Genomic DNA, 26,742 nt, shown 5'->3' with positions numbered 1-26,742 from the left:
GACAGGTTGTGTCAGGTCAAGGAGGCGGGGATGGGAGGGAGGGTTGGACTTGGGATGAAATCAGGGGTGGGGAGATTTGAAACTGGTGAATTCTATGTTCAGGCCACCAGGCTGTAAGCTCTCCAAATGGAATATGAGGAGTTGTTCCTCCAGTTTGCGTGTGGCGTCATTGTGACACTGGAGGAGGCCCAGGATGGACATGTCACCAAGGGAGTGGGAGGGGGAGTTAAAATGGTTGGCAACCGGAAGGTGGTGTTGACTATAGCGTACAGAGCGCAGATACTCTGCGAATCAGTCACTGATTCATCAACTTTACCAACACCTTTCACCCCAACCTCAAATTCACCTGGACCGTCTCCATCTCCATCTCTGGTAACCGTCTCAGCACCGACATCTATTACAAGCCCACCGACTCCCATAGCTCCCTTGACTACACCTCCCCTCACCCACCCTCCTGCAAGAATGCGATCCCTTACTCCCAATTCCTCCACCTCCACATCATTTGCTCCCAAGATGGAGCGTTCCACTCCCGGACATCCCAGATGCCCCACTAAAGGACCGCAACTTAACCCTTCTGTTGATCCAAAATGCCCTCAACTTCATCTCTTTCATTTCCTGTACTTCTGCCCTCAAACCGCCTCCCCCAACAAAAATAAAGGACAGTGTCCCCCTGGTCTTCATGTACCAGCCCACCAAACTTCGCATCCAGCGTATCATTCTCCGCCACCTGAAATCCGACCCCACCATTAAATAGAGATTTCCCTCCCCAGCCCTATCTGCCTTTCATAGGAACCACTCACTCTGCGACTCCCTCATCCGCTCCACACTCCCCACCAACCCCACCACACCTGGCACCTTTCCTTGCAACCACAGGAGGTGCTACACCTACCCCACACCTCCTCTCTCACCTCCATTCAAAGCTCAAAACAAAATTTCCAAATCCGACAGGGGTTCACCTGTACATCCTCCAGCACGATATACTGTATCCGTTTCTCCCAATGTAGTCTCCTCTACATCAGTGAGACCAAGTGCAGACTCAGTGATTGATTTGCAGAGCATCTGCACTCTGTACAGTATAATCAGCAACACGTCCAGTTGCCAACCATTTTAACTCCCCCTCCCACTCCATGGGTGACATGTCCATCCTGGGCCTCCTCCAGTGCCACAATGATGTCCACATGCAAACTGGAGGAACAGCACCTCATATTCCGCCTTGGTAGCCTACAGCCTGATGGCCTGAATATAGAATTCACCAGTTTCATTTCTCCTCACTCCTATGACCAACCCTCCCTCCCATCCCCGCCTCCTTGACTTGACACAACCTGTCCATCTTCCTTTCCACCTATCCGCCCCACCATTCCCACTGACCAGTCCCCACTACCCCAACACCTGCATCCACCTATTACCATCCCACCTACGTTCTTCCAGCTCCAGCTCCAACTCTCCTCCCTCTATTTATTTACAGATCCCTTCCCCCTCCCCAGTCCTGGATCAAGGGTCCTGACCTGAAACATCAACCCTCCTGCTCCTCTGATGCTGCCTGACCTGCTACACATTGTATTGACTCTGACTCCAGCATCTGCAGTTCTTGCTATCTCTGAGTGACCCAAGACCAATTTAAGAACAGGATTTAAAAAGTGTATGGAGTTAAGTACTTAATCTAAACTCACTCTGAAACAAACAAGATTTTTCTCCTCCTCCCACTAAAAACACTGCTCTTGGACTCATTTGGTTGCATTTCTTTTAGAGGTTGCATATCTCAGTGTATAAGCTGGCATGCATCCCAGAATGAAGGAGGTTGAAGAAGAATACAAAAGCACTAATCATGTCTTTCCCCCAAAAATCATAATCAGGATTATGTCAAAGGAATAGAAGGGAAAAACATAAAATCAAAACCTCAAGCTAGTCAGTCTTTCCACATAAAAAAACGAAAGACTGTGAATGCTGGAAATCAGAAACAAAGAGAAATTGCTAGAATGGCTCAGCACATCTTGCAGCATCTGTGGAGAGAAATCAGTTAATGTTTCAGGTTCAGTGACCATTCCTCAGAACTCTTGGGGTTTCTTCACACGTTACTGCCAAATAGCACACCTCCGTTAGAAAGGTGGCAGATCAGCACAGGGAAAAGAAATGGTGAAAGGAACTATAACTTAAACAATCAGATTCTTAAAAGAGGAGAGAAGAGGAGAGGAGAGATACTTAGGAGTATGGATGACAGTGTAGATAAGTAAGATCATTAAAATATCAACTGGAATAATGCAAAATGTTGTGTTAAGCACGAGGCCATTTAACGTCAGACCAGGGAACTGGTTATGTAAACTGTTGTTTATTCTGGTCCCATTTCTTTGCGTTTTGCTCAAACAATTTATTTTTCAATTTCCATTTTTAGCTTCTCCCTGCAATTGCTATTTAGGTTGAAGCACTAAGTTTTGTCCTACGATTTATAATCTGTCCCACAGATTCACCAAACAGCAGATAAAATATCTTTCACTATTTACTTATACTCGCTTTGATTAGGTTAGATCTAATTGTTCCAGTGAGAAAACCTCAATTTTTCTAACTTTTCTTCAGAATTATAATCTCATACCATCTGGCATTCTGATGAATCTTCATTTTATATTTTTCACAGCCCTGGTATTATTTTATACATTCAAAGGAATTCAGAGGAACATTCAAAGTTGCATGCAACACTCCAACTGTTGCCTAGGTGTCAGTCTTTGCTCAATAGTACAGCTTGCTTTTGAGTTACAAGGGTGCAAAATTCAACCACCTCTCCATCAGCTTCAGCGCATAATCTAAATTGACACTTCAGCACTTAACTGAAACAATGTAACACTGTGGGAGGTTCCATTTTTAGGCAAGAAGCTAACTGAAACCCTGTGTTTCTACTCACTGTACTGAAGAGAAACAACAGGATAATATGAACAGTAGCAGTACAGTTTTCTTACTGTCCTGACCAACATTTATTACTCAGAAATAAATAAAACTAAAGAATAAATGGAATATCTGGTCATTTCATTGTATTACATCTGGTGCGATCTTGTTGTGTACACATTGGCAAACATTGTGTCGAGACTTTAAAAGTAATTCATTGGCTGAGAGGTACTTTGGGACCTAATGAAGATGTGAAAGGCACTATATCAGGACCTCCCAAACTGTGGGTGACTTTAGGAGTTGTGAACTCCATGGCAGCAATGGTTGTCATAAAGCTGGGGCTGAGTAATAATAGCTGTGGGGTATGGTGGGCATAGCCTAATGGATTGGATTGCTCCCTGAGACCCGATTGCTCCTACTGAAAAGCCTGCGATATAGATTGTTTTTATTGGAGCACAATCCTGCATTTTCATCAACTCTATTGGCCACCTTTTGGTCAAGAATTAAAACCCCCACCTTGTATTCCACCCTCACCAAATGAAGTCTTCTCCTCCTTCAGCAACTTAATCTCACTCCTTCGTCTACTTTGATCACTCAGTAGCTCTCAAACCCAAAATTTAACTTGTGTCACACAAAATTGGAGACAAAATATAGGGTCACATTGGGAAAAGGTCAAGAAAGCACAGTACTATATATACATGCCAATCTTTTACTTTTCTGAACATCTAATTAAAATAGTTCAACTATTTAATGTGCCACCTTTTATTTTGTTCACATAACACCTCATTCCATAATTTCATTTTTCCCCAATGTCCTTTATCCTTTTCTACTAAATCCTTAACTTGTGTAACTTTACTCCATTTCTTGTTGTTGGCTTTTATTTTCCTTGACCTGCTTCTTTGAGCTTATATTCTTTTTAAATTACTTTCCTTTTCACCTGTTTGTCAGTTCATTAGTTTCCTTCATGTTACTCTTCCTTCAGAGTAGCTGCCTTTGCCTAAGTCCTCCATCATCTGCAGAACTAGAGTCCATTAAAAAAGGAAACCTCATCTTGACACCATCCCTACAACTATATGTTGAGCTTCTTAGTTGTCTTGTCCTATACCTTTTTGAGAACATGACTGGGAGATCAATCCAAAGATTACCATATGTAGAAGTATTGCAATAAATGAATCCCTTAATAAAGTGTCTGCCTTTTCCAGAACGTAGGCCTTTCCTTTCACACACATAATGAGTCATCATTCTGAAGTCTCCTGTGGTAATAGTGAATGATGAGAATTTGTCATGCTTAGAGAGGCCTTGTATGCAAAAGGTGGCATGGGCTTCAGGAGGGCACTAATTAACTCTTATTGTGCATACAGTGGTGGGCGCCACACTATAAGAAAGTTGCAAAACATTCGAGAGTGCAGAAGTGATTCACTAGAATGGGTTCCAATATGAGATTACGATGATAGATTGAAAAGGTTGGGACAGTTCTTCCATGCAGCAGGTAATCAGGTAGGCTTATGGAGTGTTAGCCCTTATTTGAAGGGAGTGGAGTATTAGAGTAGGTATGGAGGGTTTGTCTTACAAGTTAAGGTTAAACAGTTTGGAACTGTACTCACTGGGATTTAGAGCAACGAGAGATGATCTCATTGAGACATATAGGATTCTTAAGAGGCTTGATAAGGCAAATGCTGAGGATGTTTCACCTTATGGGAAAGTCTGGGGCCAGAGGGCATTGCTGCAGAATTTAGGGGAGTCAATTTAAGTCTGAGATTAGGAGGAATTTCTTCTCAGTGAGTTGAATGTCTTTGGAACTCCTTGCCAAGAGAGCTGTGAAGGCTGAGTCTTTATGTATATTTAAGGCTGATTTAGATAGATTCTTCATCAGTACGCAGGCGTGGACATGGGGTGTGTTGGATCACCTATGATCTTATTAAATAGCAAAGCAGGCTCAAAGAGCCAAACTGCCTACTCCTATTCTTATTTCTTATGGTCTCATGGATAGAAGAGAACAGAGAGATCTGATTGAGGTTTTCAACATCGTGAGCAGGCTGGACACCATAGATAGGGTGAAGCTGTTTCCATTCATAGAGCCATGGAGATGCACAGCATGGAAACAGACCCTTCGGTCCAACTCGTCCATGCTGTCCAGATATCCTAAATAATATCCTAACTAAATAAATCCATTTGCCAGCATTTGGCCCATATTCGTCTCAACCCTTCCTATTCATATACCCATCCACATGCCTTTTAAATGTTGTAATTGTACCAGTCTCCACCACTTCCTCTGGCAGCTCATTCCATACACACACCACTCTCTGCTTGAAAAAGGTGGCTCTTAGGTCTCTTTTAAATCTTTCCCCCTCACCTTAAACCTATGCCCTCTAGTTTTGGACTCCCCCAACCAGGGGAAAGATCTTGTCTATTTATGCTATCTATGCCCCTGATGACTTTATAAACCTCTATAAAGTCACCTCTCAGCTTCCAACGTTCCAGGGAAAATAAACCCAGCCTAATCAGCCTCTCCCTATAGCACAAACCCTCCAACCCTGGCAACATCCTTGTATATCTTTTCTGAACCCTTTCAAGTTTCACAACACCCTTCCTATAGCAGGGAGACCAGAATTGCAAGCAGTATCCCAAAAGTGGCCTAACCATTGTCCTGTCCAGCTGCAATATGACCTGCCAACTCCTTTACTCAATGCACTGACCGATAAGGCAAGCATACCAAACACTTTCTTCGCTATCCTATCTACCTGCAACTCCACTCTCAAGGAACTATGAACCTGTACCCCAGAGTCTCTTTGCTCAGCAACACTCCCCAGGAGCGTTATACACCTTACTATTAAGGTGTATAAGTCCTGAACAAAAACAAAGTTGCTGGAAAAGCTCAGCAGGTCTGGCAGCATCTGTGGAGGAGAAAACAGAGGTAACGTTTCGGGTCCGGTGACCCTTCCTCAGAACTGTACAAGTCCTTTCCAAAATGCAGTCCCTCACATTTATTCAAATTAAACTCCATCTGCCGCCCATTGGCCCATCTCATCAAGATCCCATTGTACTTCAAGGTAACCTTCTTCATTGTCCACTCTGCACCTCCAATTTTGCAGAGTTACTAACTATACCTCTTATGTTCACATCCAAATCATTTAAATAAATAACGAAAAAGCAGCAGACCCAGCACCAATCCTTGCGTCACACCTCTGATCACAGGCCTCCAGTCTGAAAAGCAACCCTCCACCACCACCTTTGTCTTTTACCTTCGAGTCAATTCTGTATCCAAACAGCTAGTTTTCCTCTATTCTGTGTGATCTAACCTTGTTAACCAGTCTACCATGAGGAACTTTGTCAAATGCCTTACTGAAGTTCACATAGATGATGTCCACTGCACTGCCTTCATCAATCTTCTTTGTTACTTCTTCAAAAAACTTAATTAAGTTACTGAGACACAATTTCCCACACACAAAGCCAAGTAGACTATCCCTGATCAGTCCTTACCTTTCCAAATACATATAAATCCTGTCCCTCAGGATTCCCTCCAACAACTTGCCCACCACCGATGTCAGGCTTATTGGTCTGTAGTTCCCCGGTTTTTCTTTTCCACCTTTCTTAAATAGTGGCACCATATTTGCTACCCTCCAGCTGTCTGGCATCTCACCTATAGTTATTGATGATACAAATATCTCAGCAAGGGGCCCAGCAATCACTTCCCTAGCTTCACAAGAGAGTTCTAGGCTACATCTGATCAGGTGCTGGGGATTTATCCACTTTTATGCATTTTAAGACATCCAGCACCACCTCCTCTGTAATATGGACATTTTTCAAGATGTTGTTATTTATTTCCCCATGCGCTATAGTGTCCCTCTCCACAATAAACACTGATGCAAAATATTCATTTAGCATCTCCCCATCTCCTGCGGTTTCACACATAGGCGGCCTTGCTTATCTTTAAGGGACTCTATTCTCTCCCTAGCTATGCTTTTGTCCTTAATGTACTTGTAGAATCCCTTTGGATTCTTCTTAACCCTATTTGCCAAAGCTATTCATATCCTCTTTTTGCCCTCCTGATCTCCCTCTTAAGTATACTCCTACCGCCTTTATACTCTTCACTCCACCTCTGCGATATATGCCTGACATCGGTTTCCTTCTTTTTCTTGACCGAAACCTCAATTTCTTTCATATCCAGCATTCCCTACACCCACCAGCCTTGCCCTTCACTCTAACAGGAACATATTGTCTCTGGACTCTTCTAAAAGAAACAAGAATGAGCGGATATAGATTTAAAGTGATGTGCAAACAAACCAAGGGTGATGTGAGAAGAAGCTTTTTCACACAGCGAGTTGTTAAGGCCTGGAATGAACTCTCTGGAAATGTGGAGGAGGGAGATTCGATTGAGGCAATCAAGAGGACATTGGACAGATTTTTTGGATAGAAACAGTGTGCGGGATTATGGGGAAAAGGCACTAATTAAGAACATAAGAACTAGGTGCAGGAGTAGGCTATCTGGCCCCTCGAGCCTGCCCCGCCATTTAATAAGATCATGGCTGATCTTTTTGAGACTCAGCTCCACTTACCCGCCCACTCACCATAACCCTTAATTCCTTTACCTTTCAAAAATTTATCCAGCCTTGCCTTAAAAACATTCAGCGAGGTAGCTTCAACCGCTTTACTGGGCAGGGAATTCCACAGATTCACAACCCCTTGGGTGAAGAAGTTCCTCCTGACCTCAGTCCTACATCTGCTTCCCTTTATTTTGAGGCGATGCCCTCTAGTCCTAGTTTCACCTGCTAGCGGAAACAACCTCCCTGCCTCCACCTTATCTATTCCCTTCATAATCTTCTATGTTTCTATAAGATCTCCCCTCATTCTTCTGAATTCCAATGAGTATAATCCCAGTCTACTCAGTCTCTCCTCATAATCCAACCCTCTCAACTCTGGAATCAACCGAGTGAATCTCCTCTGCACCCCCTCCAGTGCTAGTATATCACTTCTCAAGTAAGGAGACCAAAACTGCGCACAGTACTCCAGGTGTGGCCTCACCAGGACCCTATACAGCTGCAGCATAGCCTCCCTGTTTTTAAACTCCATCCCTCGAGCAATGGCAGACAAAATTCCATTTGCCTTTTTAATCACCTGCTGCACCTGCAATCCTACTTTTAGCGATTCATGCACAAGGACACCCAAGTCCCTCTGCACAGCAGCGTGCTGCAATTTTTTACCATTTAAAACATAGTCCATTTTGCTGTTATTCCTACCAAAATGGATGACCTCACACTTATCAACATTGTACTCCATCTGCCAGACCTTTTCCCACTCACTTAGACTATCTATATCCCTCTGCAGACTTTGTGTCTTCTCCACACTTTGCTCTACAAATACAGCAATAGAGATTAATAATAGATTAATAGAGACTGTGCAGGCTCAATGTGCCGAATGACCTCCCTCTGCGCTGCAATAATTCAGCAATCATTCTGCTGCATTGTTTGAAGTCTGAATGAACTAGATTACAGTTCACTATATAAATGGTATCCACCATGGTATTCTGGTCAATTCACATCCCACCCTGGGTGATGAGAGCAGGTGGTGAGAAAACCAAGAGGAGGGAAAAACCTACTTGTCCTCATCCTAATGAAACTACCTGCTGCAGATGCATCTCTTCCCTGGTAGTATTGGTTGGAGAGATGGCCACAGCATGTGTGTGAAGTCAAAATCCCGTCTTCACTTTGAGGATACATTCAATGTTGTGAAGCATGACCACCTTGTTAAATGGGATGGATTTCAAATAGAACCAGCATATGGCCCACTCTACCATAACCATCAAGCTGATCTGTCAAGATTGCAAGAGAGTTTACTAGGAACAGCAACAGATTGATTTGCTTTCATCCTGCCACATCCAGTCACAAATTATGATGGACAATTAAAAAAATAACCAGATGCAGTTCCACAAATATTCCCATCTTGATCGATGGTGAAGCTTAGGATGTCTGTGCCAAAGACAAAGCTGAAGTATTTGCTAGCAGTAACAAGTGGATGATCCACCTCAGCATCATTCAGATAGTCAGCACCACAGATAGTAGCCAAAAACAACTTAAGGGACTGGATACCGCAAAAACTATGGCCCTGACAACATTCCAGTAACAGAACTGAAGATTTGTGGTCCAGAACCAGTCACATCCAAGCCAAACTGTTCCTGTACAACTGGAACACTGGCATCAAGCTGGTACTGTAGAAAATTGTCCAGGTATGTCTTGTGCGCAAAAAGCAGGACAAATCCAATCCAGTTCATTGTCGCCCCAGTCTAACTTTCAAACAGCAGCAAAAAAAATGGAGGGGGGCATTGACAAAGTTGCACTTGCTCAGCAATACCCTGCTCACATGCAATCAATTTGGTCCAAAATGGACAAAAGAGTTGAATACCAGAGGCGAGACAAGTGTAACTGCCTCTAACATTAAGGGCACATTTGACAGAGTATTGCATCAAAGAGCTCCAGCTCAATGGGAGTCAATGGAAAATCAGGAATAAAGCTCTCCATTGGTTGTGGTCATGCCTAGCACATTGGAAAATATTTACAGTTATTAGTGGCCTATTATCTCAGCCACAGGATATCACTGCACGAGTTCCTCAGGGTAGGGCTCTCCACAGCCCAACTATTGCTGCTTCAGCAATGAACTTCCTTCCATCACAAGGGCAAAAATTGGGATGTATAATGGTAATTGCAAAACATTCAGCACTGTTTATAACTCATCAAATACTGCAGCAGCTTGCATCTAAATGGAGAACGATTTGTGCAACATCCAGGCTTGAGCTGATAAGTGGCAAGTAACTTTTCTACTTCACAAATACCAGGTACTAACCATCACCAATGGGAGAATTTAACCACCTTCCCTTGACAGTAAAGATAAATATAAATAAAGCCACATAACAACTCTTGCCACAAGTACAGGATAGAACTAGGAATTCTGCTGCATGTGGTGAGTCACGAATATGACAGAATACTCTGCACGTGCCTGAATAAATGCAGCTCCAACAACACTCAAGCAGCTTGATACCATCCAGAACAAAGAAGCACACTTAATTGGGACCCTCTATAATACCTTTAGCATTTGTTTCCTTCACCACAGACATATCATGACAGCAGAGCTTACTAAACACAACATGCAACGCATGGCAATTTAGCAAGCTGTTTTGACAATAATTTCCAAACATACAACCTTTACCACTCAGAAGGACAAAGGCAGTGGACACACATGAGCACCACCACATTGTAAATTGTAAGTTTCCCTCCAAAAACACACATCTTCCTGACATAGAAATTTATCACTATTTTTCCACTGTCATTGGATTCAATTCCTCAAACTCCCTTCCTAGCAGCACTGCGGATGTACCTACATCCCAAGATCGAAGTGGTTAACAATGCAGCTCACTGCCACTAACTTTTCAAGGCAACTAGAGATGGCAAGAAATGCTGATCCATCAACACCTATGACCCATGAATAATTTGGATACATAAAGAACGATTTAATCATTCAACATTTCTGCAACTTAGTCTAAATAGGCCACTTGGCACTCCTGGTTGAAGATGAATGAAAATACTTCGGCCTTACCTTTTGCACTGATGTGCTGGGGTCCCCCATCATTAAGGATGAGGATACTTGTGAAGTTTCCTTTGTCTGTTAGTTGTTTAATTGTCCACCACTGTTCATGACTGGATACTTCGCTCTACTAAAATTAATTGTCAAACAATGTTGATATAAACTGTAAAAACATATTGCTCCAGACTCACCATTTCCTTCACCGTTATATTCCAGACAATCTTCAAACATAACCTTCATATCAGCAACAAATTCTTCTTTCACAGTATATTGCTTTTCATTAAGTTTTCTCTCAATGGTGGATAGATCCATAGGTGTCTAAAATGTTAAACACTATTTGAGGTGATTGCGAAAAATTGTTTAATACTGCATGCCAAGCAATGGATGTTCAAGAGATTTCTTTAAAAAACGCACAAAAACTGTTTTATGGTATGAATGACTTAATTTTCATAGCTAATCTCTCTGGTTTCAGTTACATATTGCTCCACTGTTGTTCTACTGTACATATGGGTATTAAGAAGCCACTGAGGCTTTAAGATCAGAATTTGGTCAAGTGAAATGAGATTGTATAATCTCAATCCATGTCCTAGTAACTGAGGACCTATAGTATCAATCTATTCCTTAAACAACATTAACTGGCAACCATATTCAAAGTACATTGAATAACTGGGAAAGAAAATGGCAAAAATGTCAGGATTGCTGCAACAGTCTTCTGAAGTCAGGCATATTGTACAGCAGAATGTTGGGGCTTTAATTTGTATGTAACTGTTTTGCACTAGAATATGCTTCATGCTGACACGAGGTACTTGAAATGGAAGTGTTTAATGCATGAGCACTAATTTCCCTAAGCTTTGAGATCAACAAAAGTGATATTTTAAATAGAAAGCAGATTCTGCTCATTATTGATTCACAGAAATTCACTCAGTTTATTAATGAAGGTGTCCTATTTGCATGCCACGAGAGTTGGTCCAAAATGCCAGCAGTTGCTCAATGCATAACATGAATTTATTATTACCAGGATAACATTAGAATTACTTTACAGTCTACACTTGGAAATGGGCAATCCAAAGGAGACTAATTTTTTTCATGCCACAATTCAGCACATGTACTTTATAATTAAATTTAATGGATGGCACCAATTCAAATTGTAGTCTCTCTTTGCTTATCACAGCAAACAAAGGTAAACAAGGAAAATAACAGTTGACATTAATCCATAATAAGTAGATATAAATGATCCCATATTTCTTCTAGAAACACTTTTGAAATGTTATGCCTAATGATCTCTACAAAAAAACTACAAATCCTGTACTTAATCTGTAACTCATTGTAAACCCATAAGTAGTAGTGGTTGTATTTTGGCAATTTCAATAAAGTCTGGCTGAGTTACTTCTTTTTCCTCATTTTTACCGAGACAATCCACCCAAAATACATTCGATAATAAATGTTAATTAATTAAATAATCAATAAATAAATATGGGATGCAACAAGAACAATATTCTTACTTCAATTATCTCGTAGTAATTTGGGGCATATGATTCATCTACAGGCTCAAGGAAGGGCCAAGAATCCTTGTGGGCTTTCACAGCATCTAGGACTGATGGAGGAAGAAAACAAATGAACCTCAACATACGATGTAAATAAATTCCTACTTGTAAAAGGACATCCAAGTTATTTAAAATCAAACCTTTTTTTAAAGAAAACTTACTTGCTTACCTTTATACATAGCAATGTAATCTTCATCCAGTTCAAATCTACAACAGAAGAGATTTAAAATCAACGAATAATTTACTTTCCCTGTCACCAATTAGGTTTCTCTAACTTGGTTGAATTATTTTTGGTCTGAGATAACTTCCAATTTTAACAGAACTCAATGCATAGGAGGAAGATTAAAAAAAAGCACCACTTAGAATAAAAATACACAGCACTTGTCGACACAATCTACACACATTACCAGTGCACACTAAATAGTGCTTCTTATTAATATTTCTGAAATAGTAAATTTTGTCTCAGAGTGGTACAATTAAGAATAGTCTGATAGTGAGAACCACAAATCAACATCAGAAGTCTGTGTACCAGTAGTGGGCAGCACTCTAGCGTACTCTGTAAAGCTCATAATTCTGAAGCATATTCTGTTAGTTTACAGAAGTACCAAATGGCATATACATTCTATAGGTCCTCAAATGATTTGTTTTAATTGCAAATTATAACAGACACAAAGTGAAGAGAAATGAGAAGCAGAAGAGTGTAAATGATGAATTATGCAGCAATAGTTTGATCTTTAAATGCTTAATGCTATTTTGTTGAGGAGCATGAGCACAGCTTTGCACAAATGGTAAACTTACTAACTGTGCACTTTTAATTTGGAAGCTCACCTGCTGGGTGATGTTGGAAAATCATATACATAATGATTAGAATTTGAAACATGCTACCACAATGTGTGATGTTACAGTATAGCTGCCTTTAAGAATAAGCTAGACAAGTACATGAGGGAGAAAGAAACGGAAGGATATTGTGATAGGGTTAGGTGAAGTAATAGAAAACGAAGCTCATGCACAACATATTGACACCATCATAGGCCAGTTGACTTAAAATGGGTGATCACACTGCAAATTCTACATAATGAATAGAAACCGTAGTGTGCACACATAATGTCTCCTTGTGCACCTGACTGGTAACGCTTCTCATCAGAAACATACAAAAGTAAATTCTTTTATCTCAGGTTATACTTCATGAGAAAAGCTAAAATTCCATTAGTCTGGTGGACTTTACACATGCTGTTAAGTAGTAGCTGAAAGGCAACTGTTTTGAATACTAATATTAAAACAAACATTATACTGGGGATGCAATTCCCTTTTTGTCTACAACCAGAAACTAAACCCATGGTTGAATCCTCATTGATGAGAAAACATGGCTGCCATATGGCTTCCACCATCATGTGCATAATAATTCCTTTAATTCAATTTGAAATACCATGCAATTCTCTCTTATTTAATTATCAACCTCATAAATATCATCCAGATGGGGTTTTGCAGCTTGATTCCATTAACCATCAAGCAACTTCTTCCACATTGAGGCTTTATGCAAATTTTATTATCTTTTGTTATTTTCAGGAATAATCAGTGACGGTACAGAAGACAAACTCAGCGTTCACTATCCACGTGCCCAAGAAAATACATACAAGTCTTTTGTCTTCTTATCTTTCTTTTTAGGGAACAGTGGTTCAAGGTTCTTCAGTTCAGGAGGCAATTCTTTTCCCTGAGAAAGTAACCGGGCTCGCTCTTCTCTCATCTTCCTCCTTTTAGCACGGCCTATAGATAGAGCAGCAAATAGACCTTTAGAAAATCACTTAAAGTGAAAAAATGTGCAAACCTGCCTTGGAAGATAGTTGCACCTTCAGCTTAAAGGTCAAAATGACTAAACAAAAATAACCTATTTACTTGAAAAAGTAATTATAACATTGGTATATAAATGTCAAGATTCTTCAAAAATAGAAAATAATCGTTGAAATTTCCATCTAGAGATGTTACAGTTTTCTAATAACTCAACAAACTAAAAGGTTGAATTTTGGGCATTAGAAGTACACTGTTCCTTCTTATTACAATATTTCATGTCAGTGAACATTAAAGAATAAAGCATACAACACATTTTTCTACTTAGTTGAAGTATCCTTATTCCAAGGGAACTTAATTATTTTACCATTCTTAGCATTGTACTGAAGCTTTAGATTAGTGCTAGCATTCCTGTATCAGGGTAAGAGCTGTAGGATGCCAGACAATTCTAGTAAGTATAGACAGGACAGCCAGCTCTGAAATATAGGTTTGCATTCAGTGGTATATTTGTATCAGCTGGATGTGGGTGCCCATCCTCATTGTATGCTGACGATCCACAAAACCATTCCACCATTTAGAAATAACCATACTATTCATGAGAATAAAGATTGTTACGATAGGGGTAACACAGCATGGAGCTGGAGGAGCACAGCAGGCCAGGTAGCATCGGGGAGCAGGAAAGTTGACGTTTCGGGTTGGGACCCCTCTTCAGAAATTATGATAGGGGTGAACTTCACGGCTTCTCATTTTGTTAATTTGCTTGTGTGTCCTATTACAACCTCAGGGTTAACATAGGGCAGGGCACAAAGATACAAAAATTACATCCTATTCTCCAAGCTCAAGCTCAGCCACATAAATAAACTTTGCCAAAATCTCTTTCAATTCAATAAAGATCTGACATGTATCCAAACGATATTCTTACTTTTGGGCAGTGCTGTGTAATTAGGTGCAGGACCCTGCAACAGGCTGCATTCCTGCTTCATGAACCATTCACTGCCACTGCTCTACTGCTAGTCATTCCAGATTTATACCTTCTACAGCTTTGACTCTTTCCTCAAATTCCCTCCTCCTCTCTTCTTCCATGAGTTGCTCTTGTTCCTTTTTCTGCACAGCCAAAAGTAGTTGACGTTCTGCTTCCTCCTCTCTTCGCTTTTGTTCTTCTACCTTTGCAATAGCAGACATTTTTTCCTGAAATATGCATAAACACCTAATTGGCTTTTATATTATAGTATCAGGGCACCATTACACAAGGTTTCTCTCCAATACTTCTTTCTCGGAAATTTTAGGAAGACCAAAATATAGTGGAGTAGAATTATGCTTAGAGTGTGATTATGATATTGTGCTCAAAAAGCACTCAAATTTGTGTTTAGTTCAGTTCAACTTACAGGTGAAAATAATTCGCGTAATTGAAAATGTAAAACATTTGATGAATTGGAGCTATAGGGCAGCATAACAGAATAGAATTGTTTATTTTGTTTTCCTTTGCATTTAAAGATATTTCTTAATATATTTAAAAGTGGCAGCTTGGGACAATGATATTAAATTAGCTTAAAACAAGTATTATCACCAAAAATAAGCATTTTTAATGAAGGTGTCCAATCTTCCACCCAAGTAAGACCACGTAAAATCAATAAAAACAACTTCAAAACAAAGTATTCTGAATTACTGGTGTATACTGGTCAGTTTCTTATTAAAGCTTTTTCAAATGCCTACGAGTGCCTGTATGCCTAGGAATATGAAGACCATTTGTAGAGCCTTCTTGAGCCAGGGTGCAACTTTTCAATTTTGACCAGGAGGAAAGGCCAGCTTTGTTGGGTGGGATCTGATTTAGGCAAATTAAAACTCAAATTAGTGTAACACATGAATGTCAATGGTTTGGGGCACAACTCATCTACTTTTAAAGTTCTCTGACCAACTGGATAACTTCACTCAATTCCACCCCAACGTGCTGACATTACTAGTGTAAATGGGTATGGACTCTGACCCTGTACTTTTAGGAAAGTAACTGTAGTTAACTGTATTCTAAAAAGATTTCTTTTGATTTAGTCTGTGTACTGATTTTTGCACACAATCTAGGGAAATCTATATTGCTAAGGGAAGCTATCTAGTTGAGATAAGATTCCTGGACTCAACATAACTGCATCAGAAATTCCCTCACGCTTTCGAATTCTTTAAAAAAGTACATATCTATTCGGCATTTAGGGGTTGTTGATAAAGCTAGCTAGTTGCCATGCAAGTCATGCGCATGTACCAGAATGGAGTGAAGTCTACTATTTACACATTCTCTACCTAGAGGGACAAAATTGATTAACATTATTGCCTGCCTTGTGAGAAAGAATTCTTCTGTTGCTTCTACAAATTGGTCTTCATCTCCAAGATAAAAAGGAATATACCTCATACTGATTCTGGAATGTTCAGTTTCCTATTTATAATGAGAGGACTTTGCACTTGACCAAAAATTTGAGTCAAAGTTTAACTGGGAAGTTTTACCCTTTGTAACATTTCCAAAACAATTTAAAGTATCACTTAAGTACTGTATTTCCTCTTCTGAACAATTGAAAAGTGTTAACATTCCACTTTGACAGAGAAGAACATCATTAAGAATCTATGCATATCTCCAGTATTCATTGCTGCAGTAAACTAGCGAAAGGTTTCTCGTGGAGCATATGAACCTATAAAAGAGACATGTGTATGGCTGTGTATTTCAGTTCCAAGGAGAGGTTTAAATTCTTCCTCAGGAGCTGATCTCAGCTGTTAACGGATGGTTTTTCACTGAACTGAGTACCACTGTTGAAATTTACAGCTGTACGTAGTACACAATGGTTTTGGAGGCATTCTGTATTCCAGCCCTCCTTTAAAGAACCAGTTAAATTAGTTGTGCCAAGTGATTAAATATCAAACAACTTCAAAAGGTATCTGGAAGAATTTATGATAACAAGGTGTAGAGCTGGATGAACACAGCAGGCAGGCCAAGCAGCATCAGAGGAGCAGGAAGGCTGTTTGGCCTGCTGTGTTCATCCAGCTCTACACCTTGTTATCTCAGATTCTCCAGCATCTGCAGTTCCTACTATCTCTGGAAGAATTTATGACTGCTTTGGCAAGCAAAATATGTCTTTCCCTTCATTGTTATCCCTGAACACATGCAGAAATAATGCAGTTGCACAATCATTTAAGGCTTGTGTGAGACTTGCTCAGTGAAGAGGTAACTGCCTTTTGCTGCAAACCCAAAAAACCTTGGAACGGCCCCAAATTGAAATCCATACATCACATTTGAGCAACTTCCAATTAGACCAATTATTTGGTTGCATTTAATGTTTAGAAAATGAACACATTTACTCTAATAGCTTCAGTTGCCAAATTATCTATTGGTGATAATGATTATTAGACTGAGTTTGCAACATTGAGAGTCTTTTCTCCAGTTCCTCCTTAAAAACCTTGAATAACTCTAAGTGGTTCACACATGATATTGATGCACAAGGATTTTTCATCCACTCTTCTTGAAGCTGCCGATTCTTTGCTTGGATACAGTTCCACAGATATCAGCCTTTCTACAGAGCTTTTATTAAGGGTCTGGAATTAAGAATCCAATAATGACCATGTCACTGATTGTCAGAAAAACTCAACTAGTGAACTCAGATAGTAAGAAATGCAGATGCTGGAGTCAGAGATAACACAGCGTGGAGCTGGAGGAAGACAGTAGGCCAGGCAGCATCAGGGGAGCACCTTTAGGGAAGGAAACTGCCATCTTTACCTGGTCTGGCATACCGAGACTCCAGACCCACAGCAATGTGGTTAACTCTTAATTGCCCTCTGAGCAACTAGGGATGGGCAATAAATGCTGGCCTAGCCAGCGATGCCTTCATCCGATGGATGAATAAAAACGAAAGCACTTCCAGTACAGAATACTAGTTAGCAACTAGCTAACCATATATAAACTAAGTTATATATAAATTACATAAACTGTATGAATTTGAAACAAAGCCAGAGCCGCCTTAGTCTCTATGAATGTTGTTCATTCAACTGACCCAAAACCATACATTAATGACTGTTCCTGGTATCCAACAAGACTACTGGATAAAGTGATGCAATACGTGTGGTCAACCATTTAGTTTAAAATAAGCAGTATTCTTGTTCGCATTACTGAATTTCCAATCTCAGGCAGACCCTCACTGCATGATGCAAGCAGACTGGGTATTTCCTTACCGGCAGGGAAGGGGAAAAAAAAAAATCAGAGGCAATTCTATTACTGAGCAAGTCTCAAACATTCCCTAAATGATTGTGCAACTGCATTATTTCTGCATGTGTGTTCAGGGATAACAATGAAGGGAAAGACATATTTTGTTTGTCAAAGCAGTCATAAATCTGCCAATGTGGTATACTGCATCCGCTGTACCCGGTGTGGCTTCCTCTACATCGGGGAAACCAAGCGGAGACTCGGGGACCGCTTTGCAGAACACCTACGCTCGGTTCGCAACAAACAACTGCACCTCCCAGTCGCGAACCATTTCAACTCCCCCTCCCATTCCTCAGACGACATGTCCATCCTGGGCCTCCTGCAGTGCCACAACGATGCCACCCGAAGGTTGCAGGAACAGCAACTCATATTCCGCTTGGGAACCCTGCAGCCCAATGGTATCAATGTGGATTTCACAAGTTTCAAAATCTCCCCTCCCCCCACCGCATCCCAAAACCAGTCCAGCTCGTCCCTGCCTCCCTAACCTGTTCTTCCTCCCACCTATCCCCTCCTCCCACCTCAAGCCGCACCTCCATCTCCTACCGACCAACCTCATCCCGCCCCCTTGACCTGTCCGTCCTCCCTGGACTGACCTATCCCCTTCCTAACTCCCTACCTACACTCATCTTTCCTGGCTCCATCCCCGCCTCTTCGACCTGTTTGTTTCCTCTCCACCTATCCTCTCCTCTATCCCTCTTCTATCCGCCTCCCACTCTCTCCCTATTTATTTCAAAACCCCCTTCCCCTCCCCCTTTTCTGATGAAGGGTCTAGGCCCGAAACGTCAGCCTCTCTGCTCCTATGATGCTGCTTGGCCTGCTGTGTTCATCCAGCCTTGCACCTTGTTGTCTCGGATTCTCCAGCATCTGCAGTTTCTACTATCTCTGATCCAATAAGTGTGATCCTTTCTGAATTTCAGGAGGAAGCACAGCTTACGTATCACAGATCAACAACAAATCCTGGAGGGTATGTCCTGAATGCATAATTCAAGATCATTAATGTATTTTGCTAAAATTCTCAGTCATATCTATAAAATACTATGCATTCTATGTTGTGAAGACCCTGCTGGAGCATGCAGAGGTTCCTATGATACACTTTTCCCATTGTGTTCCACTGTGTTATCTACCATCCAATCAAACGGTATGAGTCATCATTCACAGATGCAGAAGGACTTTGGCGTGTCTTTAAAATAGTAAAACATCTTCTGCAGTTCACTTAACCTTATTAATAATATGCCTGCTATACAGAATTAGGATGTAGTGTGTCAAGAAGACCTTTTCGTAAAACAGCATCCTATTGATCAGTAAAACATGGAAAATGTGAAACCTTACAGCATCCCCTTGCATCTCACCGTAGAGAACAAATTCTTAGTGTTATGATCATCATACTCAGATCCAAAATTGGTAAGAGATATTTTCTTTAAAAAATGGACATACGACGTTGCACAACAGCAAACAAAAAACTTTCTTTGGAGATTCTCACTGAAAGAGTACCATTTGCATCTCTAGGATTCTGATTGAGGAGCTATTGTGAACAACTTAAATTATGACTAAAAGTGGAATTTGGTATCACTTTCCCTGCTCCTTCCAGTTCCAAAATAATGCCAGATTGGATCTTTAAGGTAATTGTGCAAAATAAGGTGTTGAAGGATGACAACATTTTTTTAAGCATCTGGCATTATTTTAATTGTATGTAGAATAGTGGGGAAGAAACAATTATCCTTTGCTCAGATATTCTAGTTCCTAGGATGAACAAATGGCATAAAGGGTGATATCAGTGGTTCATGCATCATTTACTGGAGATTCTGCAGTGTATAAGCATGGCTTGAAGACCATCTATTCAAACAGGAGATAGAGGTAGTGGGGCTCCCTGGAACAATGAAGCATTAACTATTCCCTCCTATTTCTAGTACACATGAAGATGCATGATGTTCATAGAACATGCAGCACGTCAGGATTCCAGTTAAGGCGATAAAAAAGGCCAAGATGTAAGCCCATATTCATCCTTCGGTCATCTTTTCAGGCTCAAAGCTGTTGTGGTATTCAATTCTAGACTCAAAACTAAATTTTCCATGCTACCTTACATAAGAAGTAGGATAGGCCATCCAGCTTGATCAATCATTCAACAGATTACAGCCAATCGGATTGCTACCTCAATTCTATATGCCTACCTACCTACTAATCTTCCACACACTGGCTTAACAAGAATCTACCAACCTCTGCCTTAAAAATATTGAAGGACTCTGTTTCAACCACCATTTTGAGGAAGAAACTTCCAAAGACTCATGACCTTTACAACTTTTACTCTTTCCAAAATCCAACAGGATATGAATCTAACTCGTCCAACCTTTCCTAATAAGGCAACCCTCTCATTCTAGGTAATAAGCTGATTCTGAATTGCCTCCAATGCATTTGTATCCTTCCTTAAATAAGGAGACTAATACTGTGCAGAGTATTCTAGAAGCCATCTCACCAGTGCCCGTTTTAACTTTACTATTGCCTTCACACTTTTATATTCAATTCTTCTTGTGATAAATAATGACATTCAATTAGCCTTCCCAAATTTTGGCTGTACGTATGTAATAATCCTTTGCAACTTGTGCACAAGGACACCCGTGTCCATTTGCAATCTCTCACTATTAAATACTATGATTTTATTTCTTCCTGTCAAAATGAAACATTTCATATTTCGCATACAATATTCCACACACATCTGTGCCCACTCACTTAACATATATACAAGCAATTCCTGGGTTGCGAATAGGTTTGATTCTTAAGTACATTCTTAAGATGATTTGTATGCAAATTGGGGCACAATATAGGACAATATAACATAGCAATTCATAAGTACAGAGAAATGTTAATATGTTGGATCTTTAGAATTAATAATAATAGACCTCTATATGGGATCTCATCCTTAAGTGGGACGCTCCTAAGTTGAGGATCCCCTTTACATGTTTTTGTAGCCTCCTTATATCCCCTTCATAATTTATCTTCCTATTAATCTTTGTGCCATTATCTTAATATTCCCATAATTCATAACATTAACAGCATCAGTGCAAATGTATTATGGAATATGTATGGTGATAATAGAGACAAAAATAAAAATATTGTTCACCTACCATGACTTTTGCATTCTTGTCGGGAATCTTCTAAAGAAGGTACTTCTTGGGTTACAATCGTGGATTCACTGTAAAATACCATTCAGTAACTTGAAAACCTACCTGCCTTCATCTATGACACTACTATATTATTCACCAGACTCCCCATTGGGAAGTTGTCCCATTTTCATTATCTGTTACAAAATTATAAACAAGTATGAAAGGTTCAATCACAAAGGAAACCTTTATCTCCATACGATAACTTCCCATTTCGATGCCCTCCAATGTGTTTATGGGTGATGGGACGGTATATGGATAAGGGTCATTGTAGGTATTTACTTAAACAATGCCCTAGAACATCATTCTCATTCGTCAATGATGGAGGCACACTTAAGACAGAATGTGATAAAAAAAAGGCTTGAGCAAGAAAGAGAGATGGAAATAAACAGTTACCAAGAAACAAAGAAAATAATAATAAGTGAAAGATAACAAGAGAAAACGGAAAGGTTAGAGAGAAAAAGAGGAGAAAAATTATAGATACAAAATGCAACATTAAGGAGAAGTGTGTTTTAGAAAAGCTTAGTTTAAGTGATCATAACTTAAGAACCATAATTTAATGATATCAATTATTAAAATTATATCAATTTTGAATTAGAAAGACATGTATAGGTGAGATAACAAAGTGTACAGCTGGATGAACACAGCAGGCCAAGCAGCATCAGAGGAGCAGGAAAGCTGATGCTTCGGGCCTAGACCCTTCTTCAGAAAAATGTGTATAGGTGTCAGCTTTAATGCACAGCCTTCAAAATGAAGTAGTAACTGCAATAAATGCTGGAGGTTCCACCCTTTAGACGGAATCAGAACCGAATCTTCCCCTGCGTTATCAAACGTACTGGAAAGATCCAAAGCCACAGTTTAAAGAGGATCAGACGAATGAGCTCTTCTAGTATTTCTGGTAATTCTTTTCCTGAACCAACATTAGTGATCAAAACTAGGAGTCCGATTAGGTTATTTGGCCTTTTGAATATGCTCCAGCATTCAATGTGATCATGGCTGATCCTCTATCTCAAGGTCATATTTTCATTTTCTCCAGATATTCCTTGATGCCTTTAATAGCTAAACATTTATCAGTCTCTTTCTTAAATATACTCAGTGACCCAGCTTAGGCAGCCTTCTGCGATCACAAATTCCAGAGGTTGACGACCCTCAGTGAAGAAATGTTTCCTCATCTCAGCTCTAAACGGCCTACCCTATATCCTGAAACTTGGACCCCTAGTTCTAGACTCCCCAGTCAAGGGAAACATCCTCCCTGCATTGAATCTTTATAGCCCTGCTAGAATTTTAAAAGTTTCAATCAGATCTTCTCTCATTTTTCTAAACTGCAGTAAATACAGGCCTAGTAGAACCAAACAAAATATTTGGTCACTTATTTTATTGCAGTTTGAGGCCTGGATACTTTCCAGGTCTTTCTGCATATGAGCACAGGTTGTTTTAGTATGGAGTTGTTGCAATTGGTGTTAAACATTGAGCAATCATTACGGGTATATTCCATACAAAGGAGGACTGCAACAAAATACATCAAGCCATTAAAAAGTTGACGAATCAGCATGCAATTGATAAATGAATGTCAACATAAATAATTGAGTCGTAGTACATTTTGGTAGGAAGGATAATGCGGTCACAGATTTCTCAACAGTAAGTGTCTAAAATTGGGTAGGGGGCAGAATGATCTAGGATTACAAATACACAAATCACTACATGATATCAGACTGAAAGATTTAATCTGTCAGGGAAGTTTAAAAAGGCTGTGATTCTTTCCTCTAGAGAAAGGGAGACTTAAGCGATAACTTGGTAGTGATCTATTATATTGTGGAAAGACTTTATAGATGAATTTTTTTTCTCACTTGCAAGCAAGAACTGAACTAACGGTCATAAATACAAGAAGATCACTATGAAATCTAATGACAAATTTAGGAGGAAACATTTTACTCAGTAGTTAGAATGGTGAACTTGAGTGATAGTTGAGGCTAACGACATAGATGCAAGGGGAAGGTGGATAAATACAGGATTAGAAGTGGTTTACAGGGAACATATCAACATGAGCCCATTGAATAGCACAATACTAGAAGTCCCAATTTCAACGTAACTATTTGCTTTCAGCAGTTATAGAACTTTATTTAAAAGATCATTTTGATTCACCAGTTATTTTATTTTTTTTAAAAAGAGCCATGGTAACTTCTGCTAGGTGCTTACATAGGATAATATGGTGTATAATTATTTTGATGTATCCAATATAATGCTGCTATATCTCCAGTTTTCTCACAAGATGCCATCAGGGTTGTCTTGGGGCGAAAACCATTTGTAATTTATATTAAATTGAAATATGCACGCATTCCAATTTTAAAACTGAAATGTGTTGGTGCTGCCAGCTGTCGTAGTAACTGATTTTAACTACTTTATCCATTTCAGGCAATCACACCACTTACTTTTTTTCCCATGTAGAAAGGAGGAATATGTGTCATTTTGTGCACCATTTCTAGTTCTTGTAACAATTCTTGCACAAAACACATCTAAAGAATTTTTGACCTTGCCGACACAACTTTCAGTTTTGTGTGTTCATCAGCATTGCACCTTGTTTCATAAAAGATTTTTTCTGGAATCACTAATATCAGAATTCCTTTCACTTTTCCATTGATGTTGATTTTTTTTTTTATTTTCTTTTAAGCTAGAGACAAGTTATACTTCTGTTTTGACAACCTGGAGTATGGAATTGAAATCCTTTTTCGATGTTGGACATGAATAGAATGAGGCTGAGCCTATTGAATCAGCCACACCCAAGCTATTAAGTAAATGTGCTATTTAAAGTAAATGCGAAACAATTCACCTCACAGTTGTAAAATAAATATCTTCCAATTTTTTCCGCTTTGATGGTCGGCCTCTCTTTTTAGGTTTCAAGTTGATAAGTTTGTAATTGGAACTATAGGTATTTAGTTTTCCATTTTCACTGTAAAATTGAAAAACTTCAATTAACATTGGTGTCATCAATCACAGCTATTAACTATCCTTACAATATAAAATGCATGATCAATGTAACCCTAATGCATAAAATTTTTGATTTGCTTACATCAATGTATAGAAAATTACATCCTGATATTATCTTGGCTGTGTAAACTTTGTTTCCTTATCACATTTGGGCCATCTTTATTACAAATTAACATATTTTTGAACATTTTAACTGCCAAAATATACTTAGTGGATGATGTGCTGTAGAAAGAGGGAGGAAGAAGTGGACAAGATAGTAAAGATGCCCCAGAGCAAAATGCAAACACTGTGACTGAGAGTAGAGAAGAGATGTCATTGAAAAGTAGATGTTAACTCTAAACATTATTATGAGAAAATAGGCCAGATTTACTGAGAGCAAATCCATGCAAACAAAACAGTGGGTTGAAGTTGATTGAAATGGAAATTAGAGTTTGCGGTCCAAAGTTGTTGAACTCAACTGCCTAAGTGGACAGTGAGGTGCTGTTCCTCTAGTTTACATTAGGCTTTGCTGGAGCGCGGCAGCAGACCCAGAACAGAAGTCTAACATGAGAGGAAGAAAGCATTTTGATATGACCAGCAACCTAAGGTCAGGCATTGGTTGGGAGTCGTCACATGTGGAAAAGGGAAGATGTGTTGGAAGAACCCCTGTGGAAGGTGGCATTGTTATAACAGATGCAAGAGTGGCAGAGAAACTGGGGTGAACGGAGTGGAGTTCTTACAGGAAGCAGGGGGTGAGGAAGAGTAGTTAAGGTAATAGTGAGAGTTGATGGGTTTGTAAAGGTTATTAGCTACCCAAGAAACGGTAACAGAGAAAGCAATGAAGGGACGAGTCAGAGATGTAACAGGTAACGGTGAGATAAGGATGGAAATGGGATGCAAGGTTGACAGATGTTTCAGAATCCAGACAGCATGGAGCAGATGCAGTCATCAATATATCAGAGAAAGAGTCATCAGAGAATCATGGGACAAAGAATCAGCCACACCCAAGCTATTAAGTAAATGTGCCCTCAGTTTCTCACACTCTGTTTCAGCCCCTCTGTTTCTTGCACTTGGTTTCAGCAGCTCTAAATCAGCATCTCAGTTTCTCTCTCTCTGTTTCAGCCCCTCAGTTTCAGCACCTCTGTTTCTCGCACTGTGTTCCAGCCCCTCTGTTTCTCACACTCTGTTTCCGCCCCTCTGTGAAACAATTCACCTCAGTTGTAAACTAAACGTCTTCCAATTTTTTCTGTTTTGATGAAACCTATACCCATACTTTTTGCTGGAAAAAATGTGTCAACTAAAGGAGAAACTAATCTCTAAGTGTGAACAGCTCAGCTGGCGGGTGGGGGAGAGAATCTGGTGGTGGACGAGGACTGTTTGTTTCTTTTCAAGGACAAATTGAAGAACCCTCTGGCCATCTTACTGATGAACCGAGGTATAACTGGATTGCACATTTAAGAAGTGGTGGCAGCTGGGGTCAGGAAACTGAAAATTGTGTAACTGCTGTAGAACGTGAGAAGACTCAAGAATGTACGTGGGAACAGACCGGACAAGAGGAGAAAAAAAGTAGAAACTTCTTCTTGGGAAGAAGCGTAGAAACAGAACAAAGAAAATAAAAGTAGAAGCAGGCCATGCAGCCCACTGAGTATGCTCTGCCATTCAACATAATCATGGCTGATGTTGTATCACAATATCATACTCCTGCTCTCTCCCCCCTTTGACAACTTTACCCTTTAAAAAATTTTGATTTCTATTTAAATTATGCCAGCTGCATTGTAGAAATAGGCTATGTAGCATTGGAGGACTAGAAGGTAGGTTGCTGTGGAAGGAAGATCTCCAGAGGAGATGAGGTCAGGGACGGTTGTGAAAACAACAGCTGTTCAGTGGCAGGGTCATGGTCTGGGGGAGGCAGGACCAAGTGTCAGGGGATTGATGTTCAGCCTTTACAAAGTGAAGGCTGGTATGCCAGACAATAACAGCATGACTCTAGTCAGCAGGTTTGATAAAATCAGGGTTAGACCTGAGAGAACAGAGTACAGCAAGTTCATTGGGAAGTATGTTAGAATGGGTGAGGATGAGAGAAAAGGTCTTAAGGTGGCTGATGTCACATTGTCAGTTCTTGAAGAAGAGTATTAAGAATATCCTTGACAGGTTCACCAAAGCCCAGCCTTAGAAACAGTGGAAGTTTTAATCCAATGAAAAAGGTACACAGAAACAAATACATGGATTAACTTGCGTAATCAAAAGTACTTAAGCATTACATTTCTTCCATCTGATTTTTCTCCAGTGTGAAAGATGGTCCCTCTTTGTATAAACGAGTGCCATAGAAATACCAATAGGTTGCTCCAATGGCATCTTCTCCTAAAGGTTCCACTCGCAAATTATCAGCATCCAGACCCTGACAGACAAAGACAAGTAAAAAAAAGTCATACACTTAAAAATTCTAAATAAGCACTGCACAATATTATGGCTCCAGAATTGTTCCAGTGCATTGATAAACCAACCACATTATAAAGGTAACAGATGATTAAAGATTTTGGAATATAAGTTAGGAACTACCAGGCATCACAGGAAATGATAACAACCACATCATCCACAAGCATCAGAAGGA

At 39.9% G+C, this 26,742-nt stretch overlaps 1 protein-coding gene across 1 annotated transcript in view; it reads right to left on the bottom strand.

Moving 5' to 3' along the window:
* LOC109922830 (cat eye syndrome critical region protein 2-like) overlaps positions 1-26,742 on the bottom strand; it is a 116,149-nt gene that overhangs the window by 23,174 nt on the left and 66,233 nt on the right. Inside the window, exons 4-12 of the mRNA XM_048607880.1 lie at positions 26,393-26,529; positions 23,995-24,114; positions 21,132-21,199; positions 20,585-20,673; positions 14,810-14,966; positions 13,628-13,757; positions 12,163-12,200; positions 11,952-12,043; positions 10,641-10,767 (exon numbers count right to left, since the gene is read on the bottom strand). Coding sequence (XP_048463837.1) covers positions 10,641-10,767; positions 11,952-12,043; positions 12,163-12,200; positions 13,628-13,757; positions 14,810-14,966; positions 20,585-20,673; positions 21,132-21,199; positions 23,995-24,114; positions 26,393-26,529 — 958 coding nt within the window. The remainder of the gene's footprint in view (positions 1-10,640; positions 10,768-11,951; positions 12,044-12,162; positions 12,201-13,627; positions 13,758-14,809; positions 14,967-20,584; positions 20,674-21,131; positions 21,200-23,994; positions 24,115-26,392; positions 26,530-26,742) is intronic.

This window comes from Rhincodon typus, chromosome 18 (assembly GCF_021869965.1).
Source record: "Rhincodon typus isolate 14 chromosome 18, sRhiTyp1.1, whole genome shotgun sequence".
Classification (NCBI taxonomy): domain Eukaryota; kingdom Metazoa; phylum Chordata; class Chondrichthyes; order Orectolobiformes; family Rhincodontidae; genus Rhincodon; species Rhincodon typus.
The sequence above is the reverse complement of the archived record's forward strand: the minus strand, read 5'-3'. Positions and strand labels throughout refer to the sequence as shown.